Below are 27,294 nucleotides of genomic sequence, written 5' to 3'. Positions count from 1 at the left end.
CAACTCAACAACTTGAAGAAAGGGATGCTGTAACTGAATATCTGTCTATTTAGATGTTTGTTGTTTAGGCCCTATGGTTTTATATTTCACTAGTCTGATATTTCTCTTTTTAATTTGGAAATACCCTTACACTTGAGATGCTTCAGTTCACATAATTGTTGCCAATTTTGGAACGTTTTATACCAATTATATGCTTTTTTCATAAAAGGAATCAATAACAAAAATCAGTAGACAGGAGTGCTTTGCCTCTCACACTTAAAGGAGCTGTAGCACCGACAGTGCAGTCGATTACCAGCAGGTGCAGTCTTACTTACGAGAGTAAATCAAGTAAAACATGCCTAGTAAAGAATATATACAATATATATGTGTAAAATACATAATATGACCAAATGCTGATGAATAAATCCCCCAAAACTGATTCTGTTTATCTGGATGTAGCCTTTTCAGTGGGAGAAATGATGAATTTAAAAAAGCATTCTGTGTGCTGCAAAGATTAATACCTTTGAAATCACTGATTTTGTAATTCAGCTGGACAACTAACCTAAACCTACATCCAAAGCAGAGATATTTTTTTAGAATGAAGATGAGGGATATAACTGCCAAAAGTCAGTCACTTGAATTCAGCAAGACTTTGCATGCATTTCACTTGCTTAAAAGAGATCCCATATAAAATGCGAGTGTAGGTGGCTGCAATCTGCTGCTTAATATGCAAAAGAAAGCAGCAAAGGGTACTGATCTCCAATACCTTTCTTTCTGTGTTAATGATACCCAGTCAAGCTGAAGTAGAAACCTTCTTATTTACTGCTTTACTTAAATATGGTAAAGAAAAGAGAACGTAAACTTTGTTGCCCAAATATGTCTAACCTGGACCATGTTTTCTATTCCAGCAACTGTGTTTGTGTTCAAGATACTTGGATTGGCCTCATTTTATTGCCTCAGAAGGAGCTGTAACATCAGATGTTGTCACCCAAAAATAAATTTGCACGCACACACACACACACACACACACACACACCCACAAAAACACACACAGTAAGTTTCTCTGTCCCAGCTGCTCAAACAGCTTCGTTCCATTGTTCAGTCAGCTGCAAAGCTTGACCTGAGGGAGACAAATTGAGGGATGCGCCATATCGCGCTCTCTCTCTCTCCCTCTCTCTCTCACACACACACACACACACACACACACACACACACACACACACACACACACGTCGGTTCTGAAGACAATGACATTTTTCACAGAGAAAAGCGTCCAAATGGCAGGTGTCAGAGGCCGTCAGTCTCTTTCGAGGCGCTAGAAGGCAGGCAGCCGAACGCACACACACATAAACTCCAACTGCCAGTGTGAGGCATGTCTGAAAAGAGCAAAGCCTCACAGACACTCACGTCAATCTGGTAGCAGGAAAGGCCTGCACTTGTGTCATACACAAAAGCATACACAACCACATGCAAACACGCAATACACACATGGCATGTCACACACATTCATCACACATTTTTGTCACACAAGACTATTGTAGGGAACCGTGTAGCCCTAGGGTGAAACGTGGGGAAGAAGGGACCGAGGCTGGCCACCAGTGAGCACGGTGGGAGGAGCGACAGGCCTGTGGCTCCTCAGAATGAAAGTGGCAGATATTTACTGTTCACCACCTGCAAATGCCAAGTCCTCAACCCAACCCAAACCATCTGTGACTATGTTAAGCTAAAAAAGTCCAAATAAACCTTCTTCAAAAAACAATACTGCTTGAATTATTTGTTTTTTTTACAAGCCATTTACTTCAGTAATGGAAAGAGCAAAATATCTCCAAGAGCTCCGTGAGGATGAAATAGAAAGAGAGCAACAAAAAGCTTCCTGCTTTGTGCCAAAAAGAAAGGGCAAACGAGATCAAATGAAAAAGCTGTGAAGAGCACAGAAGGTGGGCACAGATGTCAGTGCTTTTCATGCCCTTTAGACTTTCACACTTTGACGGGTAAAAGGTTTCAAGGAAAAAGTAGAAAGTAGCTATCCCACAATTATTAACACATAAGTCATGCCATCATAATTCATATCAAATTCATATTTTTTGTTTCATTTTAAAAAAAAGCATGGTAACACTGTGACTGATTAGAAGAAATGTCTACTATCTGCAATTCATGAATGCATTTCTACTTTATACATAGTAACAGACAATACACATTCATTTTGCAACTAACTAAACTATTTATTTAACCCATCCTTTTAAGGTTAAACAAATAACAAATATACAGAATATGTATTTAAGTTGAAACTCTCAAGGTTCCTTAAATAATCACGATAATCGCAAATGATAATGTTTTTCTTCTGACCTGTAGGTTTTCCACTAACACACAACTTGGGTTTTGTTCAAAAACATTTAGCTAAAACAACCACATCTCAACCCCACGAGCCACAACCTGTCCGCAAAGTATTAAAAGAGAATTTGTTACGTTATATTTTCTCCTGTCTGAAATGTTTACTCAATACTTCCACCATTTTCTGCATCAGACTCAATTCATTATGAATTTTAAGGCAAAGACATAACCTCTTTGTTTACCCGTGGGTTTATTTTCCTCTTCTAATATGAAGATGCACCCCAAAACCAAGCTGAGGCCTTTCCATGCCTCTAAATCCATCTGTCCCTCTGCACCACCTCCTACCCAACCTTCAATGGGGCCTGAGTGCCTGGATGTCATTCAGTCATCGCTTGTCCTGCCACTGTATGTTCATCACTCTCTCAGCTTGGCCCTGGGAGCATGCCTGGACACAGGACATGACAGGGGATACACATACCCGCACCCACATACAGTCATAAATACAGTCTCCACCACTTTCCTCCAGGTCCATCAGTAGCAAGTAATAATGATCTCATCCCAACAGGAGCGAGCCAGAGGGCAAGACAGTCAAGGACTTATTGTAAGCGTGCCTGTGTGCCAGGGCAAACAGAGGCTGTTATTAGACACTGCTATTTGACGTTTTCTTCTGCTGCTTGTGTCAATCTCATCTACAGAATGAACCATTTAAGGAAAAATAATGACTAGCACGAGAAAGAGAAACGTCATAATACTTTTATCAACTAAAAGTACAACTTTGACAAAACCCACAGCTCCACGACAAGTCAGAAATGGCAAAAAAAGAGATTCAATTATAATAAACTGTAGCAAAAGTCACCATATAGACAAAGTAGTTTTATTACGACAGAGCACCACAAAAAACGATTTTATTTTAACACACTGCAATTTATCAGGTCATTTATTCAACGCAACAGGACCGGTGGTTGGAGTTGTGACATGTAGGCCCGCAGGATCTGATTGTGTGTTTATGAAAAAGGATAAGAGGGTCAGTCATCCCATTGCCTTGAGGAGCAACAGAGAAAGTGGTCAAGAAATTGGATGTCGTTTCTGTTTGCCTTTAGCAGTGGTCAGAGTGCGTGTGTATCATCACAGTTGCCCAAAGATCTCCCTAACCTTACCCCACATATTCTTGCCCTCTGATATAATAACATCAACCTATTACAGCCAAACACTGTCAACTTGTCAGCCTTAATGCTCAAAGCCCAAAACATGCAAAACAGTGAAATGCAACGGTAAATGTATCGCAGTTCAGTCGTAACACTGTGAAAACAGGAAGTGTTTAAAACTGACTTGCTGATCAAATTTAAGCACAATATTTTTGCACTGAACCCTCTCAGCTTTTTGTCATTTGTAAACCTCAGTCCAATTCACTGTGCATACGTGCATTCGTGCGTGCATGCATGTCTTTCCTACCAGTAAGATTCCCCCACAAAAATCTGGAAACCACCTGACGAAAGTGACAGAGACCACATATCATATCACCAAGCACAACGCTACATCACACCAATACACAAACATTTCCACTCGAGCATCTGTCTGGTCCGTGTTGTGCACCTTTGTGAGCTTTGACAAAGCCTGCATGCTCTATCAGTGTTAAAGCACAATGACAGCTGAGGTCAAGCTGCTCTAGCCAGGCAAGTAGGAGAAAGAAAGACACACGCACACATACTGAGCAGTGAGCTAGCAAAGAGCAGGTGTTAATGACAATGCCCAGGCAATCAGAACAGATGCACTCTGGTTAGGTCACCTAAAACCTAGAAAGTAGTTTACTCAAGTCAGAAATTTGGAGCTTCCTTCTAATGTGTCCCAGAATGATGTCCAGCAGGAGGTCTTAACATTATCCAGGCACAGCTGTATGGCAAGTAACCTAATGTGCATTCAGTGAGGGTCATCATCGCCACAGACAAACCTTGTCAGCTTAATATTACCTCATGCTGTATAATTTCCTGCAGATTACTGGTCATCCATAGAGGCATAGTTCAAGCTTAATCATGCAAGGTTACTGTGTGGTGAATCTTATAGGACTATGAAGAACCAGATTGTGTGATATAATTCTTACATGGCAAAGACAAGAAAAGAAAAATACAGGAAGCAACACTGAAGTCCTTAAAAGCTGTCATACTTAATCCTCCACTGCTAGCATCTAAATATATATTTTTTCTAATGATAATCCTGTTTCAATAACCTTGAGTTGTATGCTAGTATATACTCCTTAAACATCTTTGTACTATGTCAAAACTCACAATCTTCTCTTGAATATAAAAGGTTTTATATAATTTGAATAAAATATTAATTAACATAACAGAGATTATCCACTTAACAAGCAAATCAGTGCTGAAAAAATTAATTAACCGATCAACAAAATATTTATTCAGCAACAATTTTAATAATCACTACTGGTTAATTTCACATTCCAGCCTCTCAAATGTGAAGATTTGTTGCTTTTCTCTATTGAATTACAGAATATTAAACAGCTGAAAGCATAAAATAATGAAAAGATTAATTGCTGTGATAGTATTTCTCCATTTTGAATTTGCTAAAGTTGTGATTATTAAAGAATCAGAATCATTTTTATTTGCCCAAGTTTGTGCACACAAACAAGTAAATTTGCAAAAACATAAACGTTATATTTAAATAGGCAGTATATACAAATAAGTTATATTTTTGACTTTCAGTAAGTGCAGAACTGAGTAGTGCAATGTGCATATGTGCCTATCACCTTCATATAAAAGGTACAGTAAGTAGCTTTCGGGGTTATTTATCAGAAAAAAAGAATGTTGTATTCATAGAAATACAATGATTGGTGTGTAATTACATCTTCTAACAAAGTGATGTGGACAAGACGGACATTGCCATTCTGCATAATCGCATTTTATGTATGTGGCTGGATACCGGTCACATATGTTGTACACCTTATAAGTAACTTTATATTTAAAGATCACAAATAGGTCGTTCAAACTATATATAAGTATTTAACATTTGGGCATCTATATTTACATCATCAATTTTTCATTCTGTCTTTCTCCCCCTCCACACATGCTCTTTCCTCCCTCATTTCCCCCTCCTCACCTTAAGCCTCATCTCCGGTACTAAAGTTAGAAAATGTGAATAAATATGCTTATCTATCTTGGATATTGTTGCAGTCACTTATTCACTGAAGATAACACATCCGACACTACCATCTCTTAAACAAACTAACAGTAGGCAGGCTAAACAGCAGCAGCTGGTTATAAGCTAACATTATTCCAGCTAATGTAAGGCTCAAGTGTCTTGCAAATTACACTCTCCCTCTGATAAACAGCTTGATAACATTCTCACATAGTTATTCACCAAGTGTCCCTGTAAAACAATGTTTAATCTCTTGTTTCACTAAGTTCAGCGAACAGTGGCAAGAACATCATGATTACGAACAGAAAACCCTGGACACGAGCTTCACTGACTCATCGACTCTTATTGGACTCCTTTCACAAAGTTTTGCAGCTTGTTCCAGAAACAAATAGACATGGGAAAGTGGTATATTGACAGCTGAGGTAGACAGCGAAGTGACAGGCTGCAGTGCCAGCTAGAGTTGTTTGTCCCACATCAGCCACTGTAGCTAGGTTTATACACTTGAATTGGGAGAGGTAAGAAAACACAATTCAATTGACTGCAATCTGAAATCTACTAATCTACTAATATGGTGAGACACTGTACCTTTAAAAAAATCAGAAAGAACTACATATATGTTAATAATGGTGCTGTGTACTTTTTGTGGCCTAATGAAATTACTCCGTGCACTCCATTGTACATCATTTCTGCGCTATCAGGGAAACAAATAGGGGTGACTATTACAGCTGCACAGAATAAAACAAGCTTTCACATCTGTAGCTCCAAAATGACATAAAATGACAGTCTTACAGACAAAGACTCAAATCTGTGCACTTTTTTCACCATCTTTGGAAAAGGCCACACTTCTAAAGCATTATGGTGATGCGGAAGATGAAAGTTAGACTTAAACAGGACTAAGGCAAGGAAAACTGCACACACACACACACACACGCACACACGCACAGTCAAAATACAAGTAGGGATGTCCTGCAGGCTGCCATTTCTGGCTGTCATTCCATCTGAGCACTGAGGCAGAAGGACAGAGAGCGAAAGAGAGACAGGCGAGTAGAGAAGACAGGGTGGTGAAGGGTGGGGGTGGTGACACAATGAAGGCTCACAGGGAGACAGGAAGCAGACGGTGCAAATGAGGCCGGGGACTTTAATGAACTACGGCACAGTCAAAGCTGGCAGAAAAAGTGGAGGAAAAGAGAAGAGAGGGGAGGTCTAATTACCAACACATGTGTTTGCAGAGGTACACACAGAGCCAAACAAGCCAGCCCAACCTAATACCTCTAATGGTATTCTAGTAAAAATATTAAAATACTGGTAATGCCAAACTTTTACTGATTCTATTTAAAATGGTAATGGCATCATAACTAGCAGCAGATGACAAAAAAAGCAGGGTGAAAAACAAGGGCCACTAAAGGTATAGCAATGGTAACACAGGGAGAGTCACTCACTTTGTAAATACCCTGAAACCACTATTTTGTCTTCCTGGTTGTTTTCCACCACTGTGATTTGGCTAGCTACGGATTCCTAAAAACCTTCCTACATCTGTCAAGCAAAAAGTATTGGGCACCAATTTGGTATCACGTCAGCCTACAAAAGCTCATGCAAACATGCTAAGTATACAAGAAAATAGGTCAATTAATTACTTTGGGGTCATACACAGCCAGCACTAAGACCCCTACTGTTTCTGATGCTACACAGCTATTCTACATCACTGTCATCATCCTTGTGGTCACAGTAATGAGTATGTCTTAGTAGCAAGTCAGGGTCAGCTGTGGGTCAACCAGCAGGGGAGTGAGACCCTCACAGTAAACAACCATCACTCTTTGAGGCCAGTTATTCTTTAATCAGCCATGCAATCATTGTCATTCTTCAAGAGATGCTTCTGTCAAATTTGACACAATTAACCAGATATCTTAAAGGAGTATTAAGGAAAAACACATATTACTAATACAGCAGGTATTAGGATGTTAATCCATTTTAGATCAATAAATGTTGACAACTAGTATATTAACCAACAGGCTAGCTATACAATTTCCCCACCCCTAAAACTTTTTTCCATTTGTACCAGGAGAATGACTTCATCCAGCATAGAATGATTTTCCATGCAGCAGGAATGACAGAATAAAAAACATGCAGAAATAAGTGTATTGATATAAAACTGCTGTAACATAAATGTGAAGTATCTCAGTTACACAGTCAATTGGGTTAAAAACCGAATTGAAAAATTACAACTAATTTAAATCAACTCTACCTATTCTGCTAAGATGAGTGGCAAATTACCCAGCCACAGTTATGCCTTTTGGTTGCCGATGGCTACCAAAAACATCTGGTCAAGAGGCACCTTGCTAAGGGACATTTAACCAAATATTAGTGGGGACGTAAGTATACATTTGACACTGTGTGGATTAGAAAATATCAAAAATAAATTCTAACTTGAAATGTATGTTATCCAATCACCTCACGCTGGGAAAAGAACAGCTCAAAAAAATAATTAAAAGTCCAAAATTACCATAACAATTACGGATATGATGTGTGTATGTAAACTTATGACCACAACTCTAAATCCCAAAGTACGTATAATACTGATACTGAACCAACATGTATCCTAGAGTTTTAACACTTTGGAACGAACCACTATTTAAGTATGGGCAGTTTTTGAAAATCTAGGAAAAGGATTCTGCAGGGCCAAAGAATGTTCAACTGAAGTTAAGAAGGGAAAGTCAGGAAAGGGATACATAATGTAAAACAAGGACCAAGGAGAATCAGATTGAGAGAGAAGGGAGCGAAGAGCAGCAAGAGCAGAATGTAGATTTAAATTCTGAAAAAAACAGACTGTATTTTAACATCTTTTTTTTCCCCATATCTTATTCATCAACTGTCCACAGAAACCAGAGTGAGATATAGGACCAGATGATTCTGGAAAGATGTTATCTCTGGACGACAACAACCATTTTTCAATAACTAATGTGAAAACAACAGCTTTCTGTTCTTCTATAGTTCACACACTTGCAAATGCCTTTATTCCTCAAACCATACCAAGTTAAGGCAGACTCTTTACACATGTGCTGCGTACTCAAATGTGATTAATCACATTGAGTAATACAGGACATTCAGCTATCACCACATCAAACAGACATCCAAAGGTTCTTCTGTGTTGTGAAAAGTGTGAATGCCAAACAGCTGCAGCAAAAGAATGAACAAGAAAGGCATTATATCAAGATGTAAAATTTAGCTGCTCTGGAGGTGCTCAAAAGAAAAACCGTCTGTCAGGAAAATAATCAAGTGGACATTAACTTACTAAACGCCTCGCTTTCACTGTTTCTGTTCTAAAAGGACGACAGAAAATGTAACATGATAGAAAAAATATGGGCTATTATACCAAAAGCACAACCTTTGAAGTGTGTGTGTGTATATGAACTCCAAGGTGCTCAGAAAAAAAAAATTATACATAGACATTCACATATCACTTAAAGTCACTTTAGGCTGTGGTCCCACTTCTAACCCCAAGTCAACAAACACACATGGAACTCAGTAGAGAGTGAGCGAGATGGAGCAGGGAGAGGCCAGTGGTTATTATGCTTGGACACAGGTTCTGTGCTGTTATATTCTTAAGTTTGGACTGGGCCTGGTTACAGACACAACTTCAACCACAAAGCGTCTCTTTAATTGGACCAAAGCGTAACAAAGTCCAGATGGCTTTAATGGACAATATTCACTGGAGGACACATTCCTCTTAGTCTTACTCTGCATCTGTGTCCTGCTTTCTCACTCACACATATAATGCTTTTTGTTTTTTATTCTTCTACACTTCTCATCACTGTTCTCCCCCACTGTTAATCTTATTCTGTACCAAGATCATAATAACTTAATAACTTATTAATCATCATAATATATGGGGGTGGCTGTAGCTCAGGTGGCAGAGCAGGTCAGCCATTAATCAGAAGGTCGGTGGTTCGATCCCAGGCTGCCTCCTAGCTGCATGCCAGGCAAGATACTAACCCCGTGTTTGCCCACTGGTGGCGCCAGTGTCCGGCAGCCTCGCCTCTGTCAGTGCGCCCCAGGGCAGCTGTGGCTACAATGTAGCTTGCCATCACCAGTGTGTGAATGTGTGTGTGAATGGGTGAATGACTGAATGTAGTGTGAAGCGCTTTGGGGTCCTTAAGGACTAGAAAAGCGCTATACAAATGCAGGCCATTTACCATTTACCATAACAATTCCAGATCTTGCTGATACCTCCCCTCTTACTCCTCTTTCATAATGAAAGAGATTACATATTGGCAGTTAAGTTGTATAAACAAATCAAGGATATTTCAATGAATCACTTACTTAAAGGTTTTTTTAATATTTTGGTCCTAAAAAATCCTTGGGTGTTTTCTAAGAGTAGGAACCATGAGTGCAGTTAGCCTTGGCTTAGCCGAGCAGTGTGGCATGTCTTTTGCAAACACCATAGAGAGGAAAGACAACCCAAGAAACATTAAACTGTGCAATAGAAGTCAGCCCTCTGGAGAGTCATCTATCAGCCATCTTTTATAAGCATTTATTTCTACTCAGGATAATAAATAATTTACGAACTATTCCAAAGTATAGTGGACCTTACCAATAGGACACATCCAGCGGGTGAAAATACCGCCGGGAGATGAGGTCAGCGAAGAAGGACTCTGTTTCCCGACATGCTGTCCCATTGCCAATGACAACCCTACTACAGCTAATATGGACAAGATGAAGAGGAGAAAACTGAGGATTAAGAAAAAAAACATCAACCTCTGAAAAACTGCAACTGGGTTTTGAGTTCCCTCCAGATTTTAATAATATACAGTTCAGTGGACTTTATAACACCAAGAAAGCAGACAAATACACAATCTGCACAGAAATACTATGATTAACAGTGACTCTTTAGTTGTAATACCTGTATTTGGTCATAAGGTGGCGTAATTTCTCTGCTTCCCTTGGTTGGTTTGAATTATGCAGGTACACAACATCAGTTTGGAGAATCTGACCTTGGACAGATAAAAGTAGCAAGAGAGAGAGAGAGAGAGAGAGAAATTACAGTATTGCTGATATGTCACTATGATGACAAGAGGAACTTAACAGACAAAGATGTATGTTATAACGTAATGTCTCTTCCCTCTAAGTTGAGTACACAACCTATAATCCATCCAAGCTGCGCCAGAAAGTCAGTCACTTCACTGCTTCATTAAAAGAGAAGTTTAGATCTGAAGCTGTGAAATGATGTGAGCCAGGAGACACAAACCTGTGACCACACCACACGGTATTTGATACTATTTAAGTGTGCCAGCATGACTTTTGGCCACACAACTGGTAACCCAGAGGGTGGGGCAATCCCTTGCCAGTTTGAGGGCACAACCACTGAGTGACATGTCAAAAAAAAACAGTAAAATGGACACAGCACATACACATAGTTGTGTGCACACAAAAAAATAAACCCACCAGGTTCATGCCAGCTCTATCAAATCTAGTGGTGCCTGGTTACACGGCAACCTTTCAGACAAAATCTTTGGCTTCATAATTTGCCCAGTAACAACTGGAAATGTGTGCCATTGCTATGTATATCCAGGTTTGAATTATCAATAGCAAAGGGAATTAAGCACAAGTGTCAGAAATCACAAGACACAAACGAGGGAAATAAAAATTCACTAGTCATAAATTTGAAAGGACACTTAAAAAGTGTGATAAAATACAGTTGGCAAAAGCAATGACGTGAATTTATACTTAGTTATTGTATTAAAATATGACAATGAATTGCATTAACTAAAAACAAACCATCTTGGCACAGCTGTTCTCCTGAGATACAATGCACTGCAGTACTCAAAACTTTCAAAAGGTTTAGGGTAAAAGGGTAAAAATACAATTCCCTTTATAGTTAATGGACAAAGGTGCTCTTTGGAAAGGGCTACAATGATTACAATCACAAAAAGCCTTTAGAGATGCTTTTTGAGCAGCAAAAATGGATGTGGCTCATGGCTTTGTCTCCCAGTCAGATAACGACTCAAAAACATTTGTTGCTCTACATCCAGTAGACCGAAGTCCAGGACAAAGCCCTGATTTGAATCCCTGGGTAAATCTGTGGGATTCTCCGATTCTAAATTGCCTTTATATTTCCATCTTTCTTCAACATCAATGTGATTTCATCATATCTTTAGCAATAAAATGTATTTTTTGTATTATTTGTGTAGGTACATGAGTATGCTTTTTATACACTGACTTGCAAAACCAAGAGATAGCTGACAGTGAGTCCACTTTTGTACATTTTAGTGTTTACTTACTAGTAGGTGAGAGAATTGCCAGCTTGCAGCCATGTCTGAAGCCAGGGTCCACCCCCATGATGACACAGCCTCTCACTGGACACACCAACAGGCGCTGGCGGAGGTTGCGCACAAACATGGCGATTGACTCCTTCTCCGCTGCACTTGTCAGCTTAGTCCTAAAGAGAGAAAATGCAAGATAGAGACAAATAGATAAGTTAAAGAAGAGAATGACAACATCAACAAAAGAGAAACTGAGAAAGGATCAAAAAAGGATCATGGTGTAAATGGAAAAACTGATATTGGATGAAAAAACACTTTAAAATCCAAAATCCACTTACCTGTAACTCCTGGTGAGGAAAGGAAGAATAAGCCTTTTATATGAATCCTCCACTGCATTCCTAATGATTGCATGAAGTTCTTCTTTTGCAAATGTCTTTGGCCTCCACCTGCATTAAAGCAGTGGGGGTAAAAAGTGCGTACTTCTGCAAGGCGTTTCTACTGCTTAACGTGTTTTGTCAAAGCAAATGTGCCTTTGCAAACTGACTCTTGTGCTCCCAAGAGATGCTTTGCAAATGTCATCAAAAACCCAATCTGTACAGAACCTTTTATTATAGTTTAAACCAGGTGGAGTGTTCTGCTTGTCATATTTGGTGGCACATAAGGAAACTACTCCTTTAATCATGAGAAATACGTCTTATCATTAGAGTAACATTTTGTTACCTTGCTTACAAGATGCCTAAGAATATATATTTAAAAATGGATAGCGTACTTTACAAATAGTACTTACAAACAACTGCTATTTGCTTCTTTTTCTATTTTACTGATTATTTAAATGGCTATTTCAGAGTGGCAAAAAACAGAATTAGCAAAAGTTGCTGTTACCTAGGAAAGTGCTGTGCTACTCATGCTTCCCAAAACTAATATTAAAAAAGAATACTAAGAAAATATTCAAAATTATGAGAATTGTTGCTTTACTTTTTACAATAATTTCTCAATGTAAAATCTAATTTAAAGATACCTGAAGCATAAGTCAAAAATAATGAATGGATTGTATTAAATTTGGAGTATTAAAAAAATATTAAATTTTCATTTTTGTCCTCTTAAAAAGCAATAATGACTCTCCAGCCATTTCTTAGTATTTCTATTACCGACTTCAGCCACAGGCAAAAACAGCCACAATACATACAGCACTGGTATCATATGTTCAGTTTTGTGCCTTTTGTACAAAAATCTTAAAGTCAACAACAGATGCCACACTTTCTGCCTTCTACAGTTCCAGTTTTGTATTAAAATTTTTAACAAAACATCATATGATCATGGCAGACACATGTGTCAGTGAGTGTAACAGTGTTTGTGTATTACTTGTGTCTGACCTGTTGTTGATGCACCACCTAGTGAAGTCACTCTTCACCCTGTCGGGGATGTTCACCTTCACTGTCAAAATCTTGAGACTCTCCCCTCGGTTAATAGCCAGCGTCTGCACATATATGCACGCATGAATGCAATACATATATTTCCACCAGTTACCGCACAGACAGTTAAACAAGACTCGCTGTTGTCCCTAAAACCAGCATCCACTGAAATCATAAATATTCAGATTAATTTATGTATGTATATGTGATATACTTCATTTGAAGTATGATAAATAGCAACGGCTAGCAGAAATATTTTAGAAAAATGTATATTTTATGTGTATATTTTGTTTTAAAACACATAAGGCTCTGTCGCTTTAGTGCATGAACACGCTTTACTCACACAAACATACAAAAAAGAGAAAATCTTTGAAATCTCAATACACGTGCGCTAAAAGTGATGAGCCTAGGAGTATATCCCGTGGCCAGGCCTGTTTTGCTGTGCGGTCGTTCCCCCCTCAGAGGAACTGTTACATGCTGTTAAGCAAACAGTAGTAAGTGTCTGACCTTTTCAGTGGGGAACCTTTAGCCTGCCATAGAACAGGGCCAAGAAACAAGACGTCAATCTGGAGCCCAAGCGGAAGAAGCAAGCTGACAAATGCCACCACCATGCCACCATCAGCACTGAGACCGCAAGGCCTTCCCCCCACCCGCACCCACACAGTGCCACAACCATTACCACTCAGCAGCACCCTCGGAAGGGATGCGCCCATGTTCAACACACACACAAATAAAAACATAAAACACAGCTAATGGCATGGCAGAGACACGGATTAATGCAGCAAGTTTCCTTAAATAATGATGAAAGTTAAGATTTCTCCTGTGTTGACATGTTTCTCCCCAGGGCTGCCTCACTGACTATGAAGAGATTTCTCAAAGAATCTTTATCAAAGAACTAAAGTTTAAGAGGTAGTCTAAAAAAAAAAAGGCAAAACACTTCCTTATCTTGGAATTTAGGAAAGCCCATGAGTGAAATTAAAGCAGTAAATACAAAACAAAGCCTTGTTAAATCTGCGCTCTTGGCCTTTAAGTATTTTGGGTAATTAAAAATGACATATACTTTTATAGTGTTATTCATATGACACTGTCTGGCATCAACGTGTGTATCATCAACTAGAAATAAGAAAAGATTAATAAAGTTTTCAGAAATTCAAGAATTCATAACACTTTAAGTAAATAGAAGCTGCACAGATAAACATAACAGTCTATCTATATACACAACACTATAATGTATGATAAAGATATAATTCAAATATGTATTTCTTATAAACAACTGCAAAAATGCACAACTGTACCAGAATTTTAGCTGCTGCTTCTAAGGTTTTATTGATATCACAACCTAAATGGAGAAAAAAAGAAATCTCTCCATAGTGTAGTGGTTTACACATTCAACAGATCACCAGTTCAATTCCAGGAGAAGACACAAATTCCTTTGGTATTGCATCAGGAAGGGTATTCGGTGTAAACCCTTCGAAATCAAACATGCAGAGATACGTGCTGTGGCAAGCCTTGGTGAATAAGGGAGCAGCTGAAAGTAGCTTTCTGGAAAACAAACAAACACTAAATTCATCTTCCTTGTTGCTGGTATGTATTCCAAATTCAGCTATGGTGCCAACAAAAGTAAAAGATCTAAGTTCATCCAACAGCAATTTTTGTTCATGCTCAGGTTTTTTCTATAGCAGATGACGGTCCTCAGTGATGATAAACACCAGTGTCTGGTGCTTCTCTCACTTTCTCTCAGTTTCTATCTGAGTTGGGTCACTGATGGGACACACAGGGTGATCTGGAAGGAAGGGTGATGTGAGACAGAGTAAGAACTGTGTTTGTGTTTTAGATGGGCCCAGAGTGACAGGTAACCAAGTACTGGCCAAACCCTGACAAGAGCAGACAGACCGTCTCTTCTAGATGCCCCTTATTCCTCCCACCAGCCCTGAAGGGAGGGCAGTCAGCCAACAACTATACTCTGTCTGTCTCCTTCTCTCTCTCACCCTTTCTTTAGAGGAATACTGTCATCAACACATCTATCCATCCGACATATCAAGGATAAACAAACAGACACACATATTCAGTGCCAACTTGCAGACTTTTTGACTTTGTTGACACACACAGGACACATTGTATATGAGTGACGAATGTGGTTGTATAACAGCTGAACAAAGCTGTCAGTAGAATGCTCAATATTCCTATATAAGTGAAGGCCAGTAGGATTAGAAATACAAAACTGGGCATATAATGGTCTGGATAAACAATAACCAGTAAAGTATATGGAATAATAAAACCAAAGTACACAGTTTGATTTCATTTAAAAAATACGCTTTGTAAGGAACACACATGGAGTTTCCCATTCTCACTGTCGCACAGTGACGTGTTCTCACTACTGGTGATATGTCGCTTGGTTTAGGTAAAGGTAGCGAATAAATACATTAGGTGCAGAGCGTGAGGGAGGAAGGAGACAGGACACCTGACGTCCACTCGTAATCACTGATTACACAGACTTTGTACTACCCAGGTGGCAAAATAACATATTTTATATTTGACACATGAATCTGATTCAATATACCGCAAGTTGTACAAAGTTATAAAATCCTCAGAGCATCTCGGGCATTAAAACCGTTACATAAACTCAAATATACCACATGTACAGTACACACACACACACACAAACAATTTTGCAGTACAAAATGTGAACATACAAATAATCTTGTTTTTCTCTGCCTGTCCATCAAAAACAAGTGTTTAATTGATAAAACAGTTCCATTTACCCAAGCTTCTCTGCAGGCAAGCCCCAGACTGGAGCGCTGAACTACCATTTGATCACAGCGCAAATCGCATTAAAAACAGCCCACTGCATGTTTAACAAATCTTCCCTGGCATACTCGAGAGCATAGCAGCTGCTAATAGCTATAAGGTAAACGTGTACCCTTCAAAGAAGGCCTCAAATCATGTTAGTCGGAATTAAATCTGAGCTAAAGAGGGCACAGCTTAGCCTGGTGTGTGGTGTGCTCTTACAAAACTGAGGAAGTTGGACAAGTGAAGAACAAAAGAAGTGGCAGGCGCAAAAAACTATCAGCAGATGAACAGTAACTGAAAGTCGTACCATTAGGAAACAGTAACAAGAGATTTTGAATGTCCTTCATGAAGCCTGGAGAACTATTCCTGGAGACTACATAAGTTTGCCTTAGAGAGTTCAGGCTGTGTTGAAGGATAAAATGATACCGACTTTTGAGCTTGTTGAAACTGTACAAATTCTGCTTTTGTCTTATATACGCTACAATAAATCACTTTTTCCCCCCATTTTCACTCATAAGAAATCATAAGAAAAGTTGGATTTTTTGTGCCTGAAATCATTAGCTGGTTAACAAGACAACAAAAAGTACTGAATTACTCATTTATTCCTATAATTTGTTTATATTTTCAGCCCTTTTTTCAAGAAAAGTTGAAAAATGCCAAACCAAAAAGTTTCAACTTCTAAAGTTCAGGAATGCACTCTTTTCCTTCACTTCATGTGGTCATAAAAATCAGTGACATGGATTTTAGAAGGCAGCACGAGAAAAATCATCCACCAAATCTGTTATTATGGATTCAGAATTAAACTGTCATTTCAAGCCCGTACTTTTGAATCAAGGTGAACACCTAATGTTCAGATGTTATCTTCTTGCTTAATTCTTTTCCTTAATGTATTTAACTTTGACGATGAATTAAAATGTACCAACACCAAAACCTAGAATCCCTTTTATGTGTTACTTCATTAAGGAGATTAAAATTCTGAAGATGTACTTTCCATGCTACCTAATTTTGTTTTCCACCACAGGAGATCTATACTTCCACACACCCTTAATACAATGCCTTGCACTTTATTTTTAACAAACTACCACGGCTGGGGCTTAATAAAAATGTGCTAAAGCAAACGGGCAAGTGTGTGCTCACACACATGCCTCCTGTCAAAACACATCTCCCACCTGCTCCCCCTAACTGCCAACTTGACGGCTAGAAAAGGTTCATATTAGCCGGAATCTGACAGCTCGCAGGGTCACAGCAGCCTGTGGATTAACGCTCCGTGACAAAGGCGAGTCATCGAATTAAAGGCCTTGCATAGAAAGGGGAGGAGAGGCGCAAAGCGGAGGTGATGAGTGGATTGGAGGGCTGACGTTTAGTCAGAAAAAGAGGGAGGCAGAGTAGAGCGAAGCAGGAGAGATAAGTGACGGAAGCACCTCAGCACCACTCATCTGTCCATGCTCTGCCTTCCCTTACTGCCCCCCACTCCTTCTCCCCGTCCTTTTGTCCGCCTGTGGGCCCAGCAGCAGTAGCTGTCACTACAGGAGAGCGCCTGTCAATCAAAGCTCCCTAATCCAATGGCATGTCGGCAGGGGACATGTCACATATGTTAAGAAGAGAAAATGAGGGGACTCACAGGGTGCGCTTGTGTGTGAGCAAGTGTGTGTATGTATGTGCGTATGCGATTAAATGACTGTAGGGCAGAGAGCGGTTGCCAGAGAGTGTGGTGTGGCAGAGACAGCAGATGATGGAAGCTGTGGTGACACATGAGGCCCGGGCCCAACTCTGAGTAACCCACCAGTCACTAGAGGGACAGAGGGGGAGCAGAGGATGTGGTGCAAGATGCAGGAGGGCTAAATATGAAGGCACAGACAAGGCTAACTGTGACTGACATGGCTAGCATTCAGAAGTGGCATGCATTAAGCAGACAGAAATGACACAAGCAGATGGTGTGCATTTGTTCATGTTTATGTGCATGCGTGTGTGTATTTGAGAACTAGGGTAGTCAAAACACACTCCACAGCTGTAAATGACCTTTATGATCATCAAGAAGACTTGACTTATTTGTTGCTTTTCAAGATTATTTGTATGTATTTTCTCTTATGGCTGGGTTATTACTTGTCTCATTAGTTATATCATAAAAGTAAAGGTGTTAGAAGGAGTAATTCCAGTCGAGGTAAAAAAAAAAAATAGGCACAAGAAAAAGTGTGAGTCTCAGCAGCGTAAATGTATCTTACAAATAAAGCAAACTGTCATTCTTTTTGTTTGGTTTTCGCTGTGGAGCAATTTTACCCACCCTTTTCCACAGAATTGTTCATATTGAGCTACACTGAAGGGTTTTTGAACATGAACAGCCTATTTAAGGTCACGCTAAAGACTTTCAATTGGACTTAAGCTTGGACTTTGACTAGGCCATTCAAAACCTTTAATTTCTTTTTTTGTTTAAGCCATTCAGAGGTGGACTTTCAGGTATGTTTCAGATGACTGTCCCACTTTGTAACCCAAGTGTACTTGAATTTCAGGGCACAAACTGATGGCCAGATATTCAGGATTCAGAATTCATGGTTTCATCAAATACAAGTCACCCAGGTCCTCAAGAAGCAAAGTAGTCCCAGAACACCACATTTCTACCACTATGTATGCTTGTTGGCACAATATTCTTATTATGAAATGCAGTGTTAGTTTTATGTCAGATGTAAAAGGAGTCAAAACTCCCAAAAAGTTACATTTTTGTTTCGTCAGTCTACAGAATATTTTCCCAAATGTCTGTGAGATTATCGTTTATTTATTTATATAGCACATTTAATTACAAGACCAACGTTAACCAAAGTGCTGTACAAAAATACTAAATAACTAGTACCAAATAACTTATAATATTAGTACCAAACACCAAATACCTCTCATACTGTATTAAAAGCCAGTGAATACAAATGCGTTTTAAGATGAGATTAAAAAGACTGACAGTAGTTGCCTGTCTGATGCATAGGGGTAGATTATTCCACAGTTTAGGTGCTACGGACCCAAATGCTTGATCACCTCTGTGAACTAGCCTTGACCTTGGTATGGCTAAAAGCAAAAGCTCATTTGATCTAAGAGATCTAGAGGGCGCATATCGCTGCAAGAGGTCAGACAATTGCCCGGGAGCCTGTCCATTCAGGGGCTTGTAAGTCAACAATAAAATTTTAAAGTCAATTCTGAAGTGAACAGGGAGCCAGTGAATAGAGGCAAGCACCGGCGAAATATGTTCACATCTTTTAGTTCATGCAGCTGCAGCATTTTGGACCAACTGCAGTCTTGCAAGGCAGGTCTGGCCAAGTCTAACATATAAGGAGTTACAATATTCCAGCTGGGATGTAATAACAGCATGGATTGCCCATTCAAAGTTTTTAAAAGACAAAAATGATTTCACCTTAAAAGCCTCAGTTTGAAAAAAGACCAATGTACAACTGAGCTAATCTGTTTTTCAAAGGTGAAATTGCTGTCAAATATAACCCACAAATTTTTGGCATGCAGCTTAATAAAAGACTCAAGACTGCGCAGGTTAAAATGAGAGGTGCTGGGATTGACACTTGGTCAAAAATTATCACTTCAGTTTTGTTGTCATTAAAGTTAAGGAAGTTAGAGGCCATCCGGGCTTTAATTTCACCGAGACACTGAACTAAGGGCTCCAGTGGAGCAGGACAACTTCTCTTCAGTTGAAGACAGATCCGAGTGTCATCGGCGTATGAATGGAAACAAATGTTATATTTTCAAAAAATTTGACCTATGGGCAGCATATAAATAGAGAATAAAATTAGCCCCAGTATAGATCTCTGGGGAACACCACAAGTAAGGGAGCTGAAGAAGAGATAAAAGCTCCAAAGCTCACAGAGAAAGTCCTGTCAGATCGGTATGACCTGAACCACTCTAATGGAAGGCCCTTGATGCCGCAATGCTCCAATCGTGAGATCAAGATGCTGTGGTCAACAGTATCAAAGGCAGCTGTCAGATCCAAAAGCAAAAGCACAGCTGAGTCTCCTGAGTCAGGGACTAATAAAAGATTGTTAAGAACTTTTAAAAGTTCAGTTTCAGTATTGTGAATAGCTTTAAAACCAGACTGAAACCTCTCAAGAACATTGTGTCTATTTACAAAAGAACTAATACAATCTTTTCCAAGATTTTCAATTGGAAATAGGTCTGAAATTTGAACGGACACGTGTTGGGCAGGGATGCCAAACATCAAAAGTTCAAAACCTGAATGAGAGTCAGTTAAGAGTTGTTTGCATGCGAGCTTCTCCCTAAAAACAGCCGCCATTCCACCACCACGCCCAGTCATCCTCGGCACGTTAAGAATTAATATCAGCTTTCCTAAAAATGAGTTTAATCACAGTTAATTCACGATTTTATAATGGGGCCAATTACTTTTTCACATAGGTTTAGGTAGCATTTTTTCCCTTAATGAATAAAATCATCCTTTAAAAACTCTATTTTGTATTTACTCTTGTGAAATGTATGTAATATTAAAATGTTTTCTGAAAAAGGAAAATAGTATTAGTAATAGCACTATATATGCAGTGCATCAAAGCCAAAATAAAAATATCCCAAACTCTAAAATATTCAAAGGACTTGAACTGATTGTTTGTTTTTTTGGTGGCCTGGCAGGCAGTTATAGCTAAAATGTAAAGAGAAATGTTTATTACAAAAGCACTCGAGAAAGATTTTAAGCTTATAATCACACTCCAAATGGTTACGCTTCTGCTATAAAATGTATTTGCACAAAACTTTTAAGGTAGATTGCAGACAATTCTTAAAAGGATAATTAAACTTCCTACCTGATGGGGTTGGATACGTTGGATGTTACAGGTGAAGTCAAAGTAGAGTTGGAACTTGTCAATGTCCTTGTTTTTATTTTGCTCGGCGCCTGCTTTTGTTTTGTGGCCTTGGACAGGTTTCGCCTGTTCCTTTTCCTTTAATGCCGACTTAGACACAGAAGACTGTATGCTTACAAAACTTTTCTCACATCTGGCACAAAAAAAGAAAGACATACAATATTAATAATTCATGAAGATACAAGAAAAATGAATTCGATTTTATGTGTATGTAGACAGACTCCTACAATGTCTTCACGTAGGTGAGTGTTTCAGGATCTTTGGCCATCATATCAGCCAATATGTGCTCCACACCTGTAGCCACTTCTTCCACTGATGACAGACCTGTCACACATATACACACATCAATAATGTACTTTAAATGAGTCAATAAATCTTTAAGAATTTAGAATGTGATTGTGTGTGTCTTCATCTGCATTGCATAACCATTTAAATCATTTGGTAATCATTGGCTGGTTCAAGCAATACACAAAACAGCGCAGACCATGACAAGAGTGTGCACATGTTTATCAGTAGGGATGGGTATCGAAAACCGGTTCTTGTTGAGAACCGGTTCCCACTGTTTCAATTCCTTGGAATCGTTTGCCACTTTTAAAAACGATTCCCTTATCGATTCCAGTCGCCCCGAATGACGTCATCACGTTGAGTAGTGTCTTTTACCCAGTAGGAAACACGGCGCCTGAGCGGCACAAACGCTCAAAAGTTTGGTTATACTTATATGCTTTTGCACATTCGTAGTGTTTCCTCCCTTTGATGAAATCTCTACTTTGCAAGTATTGCACGTTGCCCTGTTGTCATCCTTTCTCATAAAGTGTAACCAAACTTTTGAGCGTTTTGAGCATTTGCTCAAAAAACACGCGATTGCTTTCAACGAATGTCGTGTTTTTGATCTGCTCCGGACTAGCGAAGCTCAACCCAGCAGCAGCGGTAGCGTTTCCACGTCCTCTCCCGTTAATACTGCAGGTAACTAATCAATTAGCATTGCATATTATGTTAGCGCGATTTACCTTATTACAAAACCTGCTATTACTGTGCGTTGCATTTAGATAACCATGATGAGAGAGACAGAGTCTGGCTGGCTCAGATGCTGGCAGTTCTCGCTGCAGTCTACCGGTAGAGTCTCCTTTCAGGCCAGGATAGACGAATGTCACCCAGCAGTGTCTAAGTTTGTGGTCAAAGGCTTGCACCCATTTGCCACAGCAGATGCCCCCGATTTCACTTTGGTAAGTGAATGTGTTTAATTGTAGGCAGGACATTACTGGATATTCTTGTGTAATTGCTACAGAATAATTTATGTTAAACTTTGTTATTGCTACAGGAGAATATTTATTTTATTATTTTACATATACATTTTTTTTCCTGGGGACCCTGTGACACCCCATTGAAGAGCCGTAGGCTGTGGATCTCTTAAGATCTCACTGTTGGGTTTGTAAGGCCATGTTACTCCTAAATTTCTATCTTGTTCAAAGAGAAGATATAAAACACAGTTCTAAGCTAATCGACTTTAGTGTTCTCCTTTTTTTTTAAAAAGAATCGATAAGAGAATCGATAAGGAATTGAATCGTTAAACAGAATCGAAAATGGAATCGGAATCGTTAAAATCTTATCAATACCCATCCCTATTTATCAGTTACCTTCAGTACCAGGTTTTATCCATGCCCTTAAATCTAGAGTGTGTGGTGTGTTCATCAATGCAGAAGCAGCGTCCTCAAGGCCAAGTGCTTTGGCCCTGCGAGCTTTTGTCAGCTTGCTGCCTTTCTTATAGGGGGAGTACTGCAGGCAAAAACACAAACACTGGACTGAGCTAGTTATTAGTGCTGGAGCCCTTTTCATGTGTGGAGAGTCAAGAATGAACTAATCTTATTACAGTTAATTGATGGATAACACTTTGGAATACAAATTTGATTCTGACCACATGATCCAGTTCATCAGCTGAATGGCAGTTCCTCAGGTTTTGTTCCAGTTCAGTTGTTAACACCCCATCTTTCTTCAGGGTCTGAACCACAGACTGAGTCCTCTTTGCCAAAGAACTGAAGAACAAATATACACATAGAAGAAAGACAGATTATCAACTGTGCAGGACAAACACACAGAAATCAGAGAAATACAAATCAGCCACATGCAACTATTTCAGGCTTTAAAGCTTGACATATAGCACCATCTAGCTGCAGGACTCAGTATAGTCAGCTCATGTGGTTTCACAAATCTAATTCCAGTATTCTAAAATGCTCTTTCCATGCTTTTAACATATTGAGGGCATGAGTAGTGTAAGTAGTATAAGATCCATCCATCCATCTTCTTCTGCTTATCCGGGGCCGGGTCACGGGAGCAGCAGCTCAAGCAGAGAAGCTCAGACCTCCCTCTTCCCAGCCACCTCCTCCAGCTTGTCTGGGGGAACACCCAGGCGTTCCCAGGCCAGCCGAGAGATATAATCTCCCGTGTCCTGGGTCTGCCCCGGGGCCTTCTCCCGGTGGGTCATGCCTGGAACACCTCACCCAGGAGGCGCCCAGGAGGCATCCTTGTCAGATGCCCAAACCACCTCAACTGGCCCCTTTCAATGTGGAGGAGCTGCGGCTCTACTCTAAGCCCCTCCCGAATGGCCGAATTTCTCACACCATCTCTAAGGGAGAGGCCAGCCACCCTTAGAGATAGGGTGAATCTGAATCTTATGAAAGTATAAGATTCATATTTTTTTTGTTTCATTGAACATCTTACATTCACTTACCATAACTCCTCATAAACCATCTGGACATCTCGAACAGCATCAGCATCCATGTGGTTAATCATGTCTTTCCTGTAGCGCACCATGAACGGCACAGTGTTCTCCTCACGAAGCAGCATAATGATGTTTGCACATACCCATCGCTCCACACATGTCAAGTGGGACAGCACCTGGGGGGGAATCACACATACAGGAATTGCAACTCTGCATCTACTCTACATGCACACACAGTTAAGCAGGTAGGCAGAAAGACACAAATTAACCTTCAGCAGAGAGCATTTGATTATATTTGATATGCAGAATTCTGGATCTTTGTGTGTATTAACTGATCACTGTTTTTTAAATATGTCAGTGTGCATTAAGAACGGCTACTTGTATACTTATGATTTTCAAACATCAGTAATGCAATACACTAAATTTGAAAAAGCAGTTGTGACTTTTTAAAGTGGCATTTCTCTCCAGTAGCTTATCACCAAAACTGCATATGCAAATCACTGTCACATAGCCTAATTTAATTCTTGAGTCATAACTTTATGCAAATGAAGGTAGAAATATGCTTTTTGGCCAGGTGGTGGTGGTCACCTTCAAACTGTTCGTTTATTAGAGCATTTATTTTCTGTCTGAAACTAAGTGAGGTGTCTTTTTACCACCTGACAAAAAACAAACAAAAAAAGAAACAATTCCCACATAATATATACAAATACCTCTATCAAGTCCCAGTTCATATTGAGTTCATTCCTCAAAGACTGCGCTTCAGATGATGGTAAATTAGTCGGCCGTCCCATGCAGGCAGCGCTGGTCTTTTGTTTCTTTAAACAGGGCTCATCAAAAGTAAAATCCTCCGCATCTACTTCCTCTTTCTTCACTCCAAGCCAAGCTTGTGAAGACCCCTCGTCTGCCCATCTGTCTCTCTGATAGGATTCTGACACAATAAATGACACCCTCTACAAGAAAAGAAGAGAAAGAAAGGAAAACAAGGAAAAGATGAAAGAAAACATAAAAATGCAAACACAAGACATTTAGAACATGGACATTTTCTGCAGACATCAACTCAGAATGTAAATATTGATGTGTTCATTGTCCAGTTTGTAATATTATAAATACAGCCACAGTTTTGTGTAATTAATGGGTCACAAAAGTTAACTTATAATTACATTCTAATATGTTTCATTTGGCTGTAATTATAAACACTGAAAGTTTGCCTTACCTCTTCCTTCGTTCTGACACTTGTCCCGCTCTCTTCAGCCCTCGTTTCCTCTGGACAGTCAGTTTGAATTCCTCCTGTTTTTTCTCTATAATCATTATCCACTTTTTTCCTCTCCATTCCAGCCAACACTGAGGCTTCAGAATCCTTTAGACTTTTAGCAGCCTGTGTTTTTCGTCCTGCTGCAGGTTTACGTGGTGCCCTTAGCTTAGGTTCTTTAGGCACTTTGGGAGCTTTAGGTTCTTTGGGTGCTTTTGCCTCTTTTGGTTTTGCAGTTTTCTTGGCAGTTGTTTTCTTTTCACCAGTTGCAGTACCTCTAGCAGTTTTGTTGGGGGCTTTTGACTTTGGCTTCGGTGGCCTCCATTCCTCAGCATCCTCATCGCTACTTACCGTTTGGGAAAAAGATCTGATGGTGGAGTAAAGAAAAAGAACAAAATCTGTCAATTATAACACCAGAACCAAACTTGAACCTTTCTAATAACTTTATAATGTTTTTCACAGGTGTTTAATGGATTGATAGTTAGTAACATGCAAGCAACCCGAACAATTAGTGACATATTTAACATTTAACACGTAATACCCCTTTCTAAGGCCTCACAAAGAAGGCCTTAAACTTCAAATGATCCAAAATACAACACCTGTTTTGTCACTATAACTAAAATAGAACAAATATAACTTTTAAAAGTGCTTCATTTTATAATACATTTTATTTCCCTTAATGTCATTGTCTAGGAATTTGTTTCCTGATTGGTCCATTAAAGTTTAAAACACATTACACACAGTAACTATTAAAAAATAGATTAATACATGTTAAGTATGTATCTTATTAATAGAATTAATACTATTACAGATGATGGCTGTTGCAAAAAAGCTATCTGTAGCAATTTCGAAGACATTGGGGTTTAAGTGACCATAGCCTGTGCCTGTCATGTCTTCCTATGTTTTTATCAGTTTTGATTGTTTTAAATGTATAGCACTTTGGTCAACAGTTTTTGTTTTAAATGTGCTATATGAATAAATTTGACTTTGACTTAGATTATCATAAAAGACTAGCTCTAGACTTGGTGAAACTTGTTTGTTGTCTGCATACCATCTTATCCACAAGATCCTGAAATTCTAGTACCTTAAAATTCCCAAAAGCAGAACATACAGAAATCCACCACTTTGTATTATTGACCATCACGTAAACAGCTTCGATTTAAACCACATAATGCATTTTTTAAGCTTCAGTTTGTGAAGCTATGATGTAATTCACTTACTGCACACTAATTTATAACTCTCAAGGGCTTTTTCATTGAATAGAGAAATCTTTTAAAATACAGGATTTAACAAATGTTTTAAGCAACCTGTTATGAAAACAATGGAGCATTATTTTCTGCTCCTAACCACAAATACTGTACGGCCCTACTGAGTGGGTGAAATGAACGAGTAAAAAGCACTTACAGGTCGGAGTCCACATCTTTGTACTTTACAGCGTTGACAGTAGTCGCTCTGGGTCTTCGCATCATCTGTTAGAGGAGGTATTTTGGTAAGAAGCATTACATCAAATTTCATCGTTAAAATCATATCACATCGTGTAAAATTATCTGGCTTTAACAATAATAGTGCACTGTCAGTGCCGTTGGGCGAGAGTTACGTCGCTAAACAATACTCAGCCCATTGTATTCAACCATAAGACCATTTATTTTTGCTGAACTTGAATTGTACGTGTCTGCTAGCTAACAACAGAATCGGCGTTATGTTGGTTAGCTGTTTCAAATTTGCCGCTACATGATGAAGCAAGCAACGTTACTGACATAACGAAGCATTTTAATTCATGACACAATTTTTCCGCACGGTATAAAGCGTGACTACCTACTATACCTTTATACTGTTGATAATACTCAAACTATTTGTGGTTATTGCGCTGGAATAGCACTTTGTGCAGTACAACGACTGTTCCTGCAACAAAATGGACTGAGCCAATCACAGCAACCAAAAGTCTTAAAGGGCCAAAGACTCTTCTTCCTTGTATTTGTTGTGGAAGGTGCACACTGCCACATACTGCAAAGGAGTGGTCAAACTCATTTTAGCTGAGGGGCCAAGTACAGCACAGCCTCAGTTTCGTGACTTGTGAATTTGTGAATTGCAAACGAGAGTATGTTTGCAGCTGGCTTTATGGCATATGTAATTGTAAGTTTCCCTTCCAGAAGGAGATTCGTTTGTCCTTTTTCACCTGTCCTGTCGGCAACTTTTCCAATCTGAATTATCATCTGAATTTACTGTTGTGCCAAAACTATTCATTTTTCCAAAATTAGCTTAATAAATTCTCTGTATCTCTATCCTCTTGTTTGTGTTTACCTTTTTCTTTTATCTATTTACGTATTAATTTCCTTTTTTTTTTTTTTTTTACAGTTTTTCTCCATCGCTTTGGCTCAGTTCTGACAGCAGAAAGGTCATTCTCGCTACTCTTAATGCAGAACTCAAATCTGTGACGCATATTCTCACTCATATAAGACATTCTCCTTGTTTTTACACGCACTGCTATTGTGTCTACATTGTTTCTACTATTATTTCTACATATACCTCATATGCCTCACTACTATAGCTATTTGTTTCT

At 39.2% G+C, this 27,294-nt stretch overlaps 1 protein-coding gene across 1 annotated transcript in view; it reads right to left on the bottom strand.

Moving 5' to 3' along the window:
• Positions 1-26,633, bottom strand: part of srbd1 (S1 RNA binding domain 1) — a 51,594-nt gene extending 24,961 nt beyond the window's left edge. Inside the window, exons 1-14 of the mRNA XM_005727303.1 lie at positions 26,559-26,633; positions 26,139-26,203; positions 24,699-25,101; positions 24,196-24,435; positions 23,495-23,661; positions 22,682-22,799; positions 22,404-22,542; positions 20,997-21,093; positions 20,713-20,902; positions 13,088-13,191; positions 12,053-12,160; positions 11,733-11,890; positions 10,355-10,445; positions 10,046-10,153 (exon numbers count right to left, since the gene is read on the bottom strand). Of these exons, the coding sequence (XP_005727360.1) occupies positions 10,046-10,153; positions 10,355-10,445; positions 11,733-11,890; positions 12,053-12,160; positions 13,088-13,191; positions 20,713-20,902; positions 20,997-21,093; positions 22,404-22,542; positions 22,682-22,799; positions 23,495-23,661; positions 24,196-24,435; positions 24,699-25,101; positions 26,139-26,203 (1,988 nt within the window). The 5' untranslated portion in view covers positions 26,559-26,633. The remainder of the gene's footprint in view (positions 1-10,045; positions 10,154-10,354; positions 10,446-11,732; positions 11,891-12,052; positions 12,161-13,087; positions 13,192-20,712; positions 20,903-20,996; positions 21,094-22,403; positions 22,543-22,681; positions 22,800-23,494; positions 23,662-24,195; positions 24,436-24,698; positions 25,102-26,138; positions 26,204-26,558) is intronic.
• Positions 26,634-27,294: the final 661 nt, after the last annotated feature.

This window comes from Pundamilia nyererei, unplaced genomic scaffold (assembly GCF_000239375.1).
Source record: "Pundamilia nyererei isolate P.nyererei 1_Seehausen unplaced genomic scaffold, PunNye1.0 scaffold00024, whole genome shotgun sequence".
Taxonomy (NCBI): Eukaryota; Metazoa; Chordata; class Actinopteri; order Cichliformes; family Cichlidae; genus Pundamilia; species Pundamilia nyererei.
Note: the sequence above shows the minus strand (reverse complement) of the source record. Positions and strands in the feature narration are given on the sequence as shown.